Source organism: Triticum aestivum, chromosome 4D (genome assembly GCF_018294505.1).
Source record: "Triticum aestivum cultivar Chinese Spring chromosome 4D, IWGSC CS RefSeq v2.1, whole genome shotgun sequence".
NCBI classification, from domain to species: domain Eukaryota; kingdom Viridiplantae; phylum Streptophyta; class Magnoliopsida; order Poales; family Poaceae; genus Triticum; species Triticum aestivum.
Genome location: NC_057805.1, coordinates 1,377,041 through 1,383,367, shown reverse-complemented (window position 1 = coordinate 1,383,367; position 6,327 = coordinate 1,377,041). Strand labels below are relative to the sequence as shown.

The 6,327-nt window shown below is 47.9% G+C and overlaps 1 protein-coding gene across 1 annotated transcript in view; it reads left to right on the top strand.

Annotated features, from left to right (window-relative positions):
* Positions 1-4,070: 4,070 nt before the first annotated feature.
* The window catches only part of LOC123095568 (short-chain dehydrogenase TIC 32, chloroplastic), a 4,582-nt gene continuing 2,325 nt past the window's right edge, over positions 4,071-6,327 (top strand). The window contains exons 1-5 of the mRNA XM_044517072.1: positions 4,071-4,363; positions 4,461-4,692; positions 5,473-5,552; positions 5,722-5,875; positions 5,966-6,044. Of these exons, the coding sequence (XP_044373007.1) occupies positions 4,252-4,363; positions 4,461-4,692; positions 5,473-5,552; positions 5,722-5,875; positions 5,966-6,044 (657 nt within the window). The 5' untranslated portion in view covers positions 4,071-4,251. The remainder of the gene's footprint in view (positions 4,364-4,460; positions 4,693-5,472; positions 5,553-5,721; positions 5,876-5,965; positions 6,045-6,327) is intronic.

Here is a 6,327-nt window from a genome sequence, read left to right as displayed (position 1 = left end):
CTATTCCTTCTCTATACTGCTTGCATTAGAGTAGTGTAGCATGTTACTGCTTTCGGTTAATCCTATACTGATGCATAGCCTGTCATTGTTGCTATAGTTGTTACCCTTACCTGCTATCCTATTGCTTAGTATAGGATGCTAGTGTTCCATCAGTGGCCCTACACTCTTGTCCGTCTGCCATGCTATACTACTGGGTCGTGTTCACTTCGGGAGGTGATCACGGGTATATACTATATACTTTATATACATGACACATGTGGTGACTAAAGTCGGGTCAGCTCGTTGAGTACCCGCAAGTGATTCTGATGAGGGGGCTGAAAGGACAGGTGGCTCCATCCCGGTAGAGGTGGGCCTGGGTTCCTGACGGCCCCCCACTGTTACTTTGTGGCGGAGCGACAGGGCAGGTTGAGACCACCTAGGAGAGAGGTGGGCATGGCCCTGGTCGGCGTTCGCGGATACTTAACACGCTTAACGAGATCTTGGTATTTGATCTGAGTCTGGCCATTTGGTCTATACGCACTAACCAACTACGCGGGAACAGTTATGGGCACTCGGCGTCGTGGTATCAGCCGAAGCTCTTTTTGACGTCAGCGACTGAGTGGCGCGCGCCACATTGGACCGTAAGCTCGCGCTTGTATTAAGGGGGCTAGGTCTGCTTCCGGCCGCGTACGCAACGTGCAGGTGTGCAATGGGCGATGGGCCCAGACATAGGATTTAGACCGGCGTGCTGACCTCTCTGTTGAGCCTAGGTGGGGCTGCGACGTGTTGATCTCCCGAGGCCGGGCATGACCCAGGAAAGTGTGTCCGGCCAAATGGGATCGAGCGTGTTGGGTTATGTGGTGCACCCCTGCAGGGAAGTTTATCTATTCGAATAGCCGTGTCCCTCGGTAAAAGGACGACCCAGAGTTGTGCCTTGACCTTATGACAACTAGAACCGGATACTTAATAAAACACACCCTTCCAAGTGCCAGATACAACCCGGTGATCGCTCTCTAACAGGGCGACGAGGAGGGGATCGCCGGGTAGGGTTATGTTATGCGATGCTACTTGGTGAACTTACCATCTACTCTCTTCTACATGCTGCAAGATGGAGGTGGCCAGAAGCGTAGTCTTCGACAGGATTAGCTATCCCCCTCTTACTCCTTGCTTGCGAGTACTTTGGATGAGTACTCACGGTTGCTTTTCTCCCTCTTTTCCTTCTTTCCTTTCTACCTGGTTGTCGCAACCAAATGCTGGAGCCAGACGCCACCGCCGACGATGACTCCTACTACACCGGAGGTGCCTACTACTACGTGCAGCCCGCTGACGACGACCAGGAGTAGTTTAGGAGGACCCCAGGCAGGAGGCATGCGTCTCTTTCGATCTGTATCCCAGTTTGTGCTAGCCTTCTTAAGGCAAACTTGTTTACTAATATCTGTACTCAGATATTGTTGCTTCCGCTGACTCGTCTATGATCGAGCACTTGTATTCGAGACCTCGAGGCCCCTGGCTTGTATTATGATGCTTGTATGACTTATTTATGTTTTAGAGTTGTGTTGTGATATCTTCCCGTGAGTCCCTGATCTTGATCGTACACGTTTGTGTGCATGATTAGTGTACGATTGAATCGGGGGCGTCACACCCGCAGCCTGGACCACCACCAACCCGAGCCGCCGCCACCGGGCCCAGCCTCATCGAGGCCTCGATCCGCCAGAACGCGGCCGCCCGCGCTGGAACCCCCCGCCGTCCACGCCGCATCTGGTCGCCGCGAGGCCACCGTCGCGCCGCCCCTACTCCCGGACCACTGGATCCGCGCCGGTCATTGCCGGAGGGCCACCTTGAGAGAAGCCCCGCCGCCACCCTCCGTGGAGCCTGAACGGGCTCCTCAGGCGGCGGCGAGGTGCTGGGGCAGAGGGGGGTAGGAAGTAGCCAGCGCCGGTGGGGTTCCCCCGTGTCGCCCGAGAGAGGCGACGCAGGGTCGGGCGATACAGGGGAAGGGAGGGGCTCACCCAGGTGTTGTACCCATAAATAAATAATAGGCTGACATAGTGAGCACCCGCTAACTAGGACACCGTCACGGGGCTATGGTGCGGCACATGCTCTATCAGTGCCCCTCACATGCAGGTCGCACAAGACCACGGGAAAACCGACTCACATCCTCCATGTAAGCGCTCAGTCAGCTCACGGACAACTTCGTCCCCTGCTGCTAAGAGAGTCTCTGAAATCTGACAGGCACGACCATGTTGACCTTGGCACGAGGAAGCGGGATCCCGAGACAGACGGGCTCACTCTCACCGGACCACCAGCGAGGACACAGTCTTGGCGCAAATGGACCATTGCTACAGGGACAACGGCCCATCCATGGGAGCGATGTACGGCAGCAAATCATGCTACGTAGTATGATTTGTGTTTTTTCTCTTTTTCTGTCAGGTTTACTTTTCTTTCTTTCAATTTTTTTATACTTTTCTGTATTATAAACATTGTTCCAATATTTATTCAATATTTTTCATATACACACACAACATTTTTCGTACATGATGAATATTGTTTTTTCAAATACATGCTAACAACTTTCTTAAAATATGGTGACCATTTTCTCAAATAAAATTGAATAAGTATTTAATATCTGATGGAATTTTTATAATATACATTAAGCTTTTTTCTATATACGGTGAACCTTTTACCAATAAACACACACTGAACAATTTTAAAATGCGTGCTAAACATTTTTAAAATAAAACAAAAAGATAGAAGTGAAAAAGGTCAAAAAACCAAAAAAACTGTTCGCGTATTCAAACATGTCTGTCTACTTAAAAATTCATGACTTCTCAAAAATTCTCGAATTCAAAACATGTTACATGTGAATGCAAAAAAATCACGAATTTGATAAAATTTTCACGTATTTAAAAATCATGAATTCAAAAAAATGTTTATAAATTCCAAAAAAATGGTGAATTCAAAATAAATTCATGTATTCAAAAAATGTTCACAAATTCAACAAATGTTTGGGAACTTGAAATATGTTCACAACAAACTCAAAACAAATATAGAAAAAATACATTTTGAGGTCACAACAAATACAAATGCTTAGGATTGCAAAAAAGAGAATAAAAAAAGTGCCAGCAAAGGAGAAACAAAAATTGCTGACTTTTTTTGTTTTTCAATCAAATATACATTTTAAGGTTTGTTTTTTTTCACAGAGAGAACCAAAAAACCATAAATATGTGTAATTACATTTAGAGTCGGAAAGGATCAAAAAAGACATGCAAGTTATTTGATCGAGTAGAAACATAGACATTTAGGTTGAGCAGGCAAAACAAACTTCGGGCCCAGTTGTGAGTCAAAGGTTTACTTGCAATCGGGACAACTATAAAAGAAGCCCTAGTTGCCAGTGGAGGATTGACTTGCTACTGGGGCACCTACATCCCTGTGAAAAAAGCCCAGTTGAGGGTCAAGGGTTGACTTGTAACCGCAATTAAAACCTACAAAGGAAGCTCAATTGCGAGTCTAGTGTTAACTTACAATTGGGGCAGCTAAGCCTAAAAAAAAAATCTGCACTTACGAGTCGAGGGTTGTCTTGCAACTGCGGCACCTACGCCTACAAAAAAAAGTTCAAGTTTGTTAGACGAGGGTTGACTTGCAACTAGGGAAAATACAACCATTACTGCAGGAATTTGCAACTAGGGAAAATACAACCATTACTGCAGGAATGCCTAGCAATGACGAGCGCAAAAAGCCTAGTAGTGACGGGCAGACTCTCAGGGCCACCGGTCACTGACCTCCTGCCACTGCTATTATGACATCAGTGGCGGCACACATGCAAGGCCCGCGGGTAATACAACGTGTGAATATGTACCATGATACACCCCACCGAACGACGGCGGCAATACAACTATCTGACAGCAGCAAAATCAGGCATGTCTGGTTTTTATTTCATGTGGGTAAAAGGAGCAGCTCTTTTTTCATATATAGTGGAAAATAGGATGGAATTTTCCCTCATCAAAGAAAAAGAAAAGAAATAGTAGGATGGAATTTGCGTGGAAATTGCCTGACCAGGGCTGGCGAGTGGGCCCCACCTGCGTACTGGCACACTGCATTGTGTTCTTGTTGCACACAACACTGACTGCAGCGGTGGACTCCTTCCTTCCTCCTCTTCTTATTCTTCTCCGCCGCCGGCCGGCCGCCGCCTCCGCCTCCGCCTCTGCGTGCGCGTGAGGTCCATTGATTTGATCCATTCAGTTCCTGGGAGAGGAGAAGGGAAGAGAAGAAAAGATGCTGCCTTGGATCTTCAGCCGGAAGGGCGCGTCGGGCTTCTCCTGGGCATCCACCGCCGACCAGGTCACCGCCGGCATCTCCGCCGCAGGGCTCACCGCAATAGTCACCGGTACCCACTCTACCGGCCTCCTCACCTTTTCCTTGCTCCTCTCTGCTCCCTCCCTCCCTCGTTCCATCTGATTCGATTTCGGTGAATCGGTTGGCAGGGGCGTCGAGCGGGATCGGCGCGGAGACGGCGCGGGTGCTGGCGGCTCGCGGCGCCCACGTCGTCATGGCCGTCCGCAACCTCGCCGCCGCCGAGACCGTGCGCCAGGCCGTCCTCGCCGAGACCCCCGGCGCGAGCGTGGAGGTGATGGAGCTGGACCTCTCCTCGTTGGCCTCCGTCCGCAAGTTCGCCGCCGACTTCGCCGCCAGGGGCCTCCCGCTCAACATCCTCATGTAAGGCAGCCCCACTTCTCGCTTGATAGTTGAGGTTCAGTCAGGGGTTGTCAAGACGAGGTTCAGGTTCACTTAGGGGCTGTCTGTCGGCCATTAAATTCTCAACCTCTGCATCATGAGTACTAGGTAGCACAGCAGCGACATGGCCGTATCACTTTGGCTGCAACTTGATACTTTCAGCGGGCTTCACTCAACATCGAGCCGATTTAATTTCTGGGTTTCTTTTGTACTACCTTCAATCATACAGACGAGCTCGGTCATACTATCAGTTACTAGAAGTTGTCCTGGTAGATTTAATGTGATTTCACCTATTCAACTACAAACTACTGCAAAAATGGTGTGACTTTTCAGTTTGGGTGAAAGAAACTCGCTGCTTGTATATGCAGATAGCTTCAGGACATTTCCATGGCATCGTACTTCCGTACTGATTTAACTCAGGTTCCAGGACAGCTGCTACTTTGAACCATGTTTTAGGAACGGTCCGTTTCATTTCATAAATGGGTAATTTGATCTGCAAGGGCTAGCTCTGTAGGAATTATGGCGGTCCTATAACATGAATGGAACTAGCAGTAGGGGTCCTGACATGAGTTAGTCATGCTGGCGACGTACTTGCATATATTGCTATGCCACTTCCTGCACCGCAACGCTTAATCCCCAATAAGCACACGACTCGTGTATTTAAGTCTAGTAGTACTTTTCATCATTGCACATTTGTTCACATTTACTTATGTAATTGATAGCTCGCGGCGTTCCCTGATTGCATGATGCTTTCTCTGGCAGCAACAACGCAGGAGTAATGGCAACCCCTTTCTCCCTCTCAAAGGATGGCATCGAGATGCAGTTTGCAACTAACCATGTCGGTATGATTACAGAAACACTTCATTAGCTGATGAACCAATTTATGTACCCTGATACAGAAACACTTCATTTAAACAAGTTTGCAGACACTTGCAAGCTTGCAATTTGTATTTCACCTGACCCTTCTAGTTCATTTCTGTCTCACCTAACTCTTCATATCATAATATCCAGGGCATTTCCTTTTGACACATCTTCTGCTGGAGACCATGAAGAAGACCTCTCATGAATCAAACGTGGAAGGAAGAATTGTTAATGTTTCGTCAGAGGGGCACAGGTTTGCATACAAGGAAGGCATCCGTTTCGCCAAGCTAAATGACGAGGAAGAGTATGTAATTTCCGTGCAGACATTATGTTTTCCCCTGCCATTTACTTAATTTCAAGACAAACGAGTCACCTGCTGTTTTAACCTTTGCAGGTATAGCACCATTGCAGCATATGGGCAGTCAAAGCTTGCCAACATCCTACATGCTAATGAACTTGCCAGGAGATTTAAGGTATGTCTCGTTCCGTTCAGATTGTGTGGTTGTGGCACTGCGCCACGTCTTGGGTTTGTATTATTTCGGGCTTGTTAGGTCCAGCGGGCTCTATGTCCATGTTTGTTCCAACATGAGTACTTATGCTAGCAAGCACCGGCAGTTGCATTTTTTTCTCTCAGAGTCTGCAGTTAGACTCTAAAATCACACCACTTTTTTTTGAAATAAAAGAAAGCTGAGCGGTTGTTCCACAGGATTTCATTTGTTTCACTGTTTTATCTGGGTCTGAATTTGTCAGAGAACA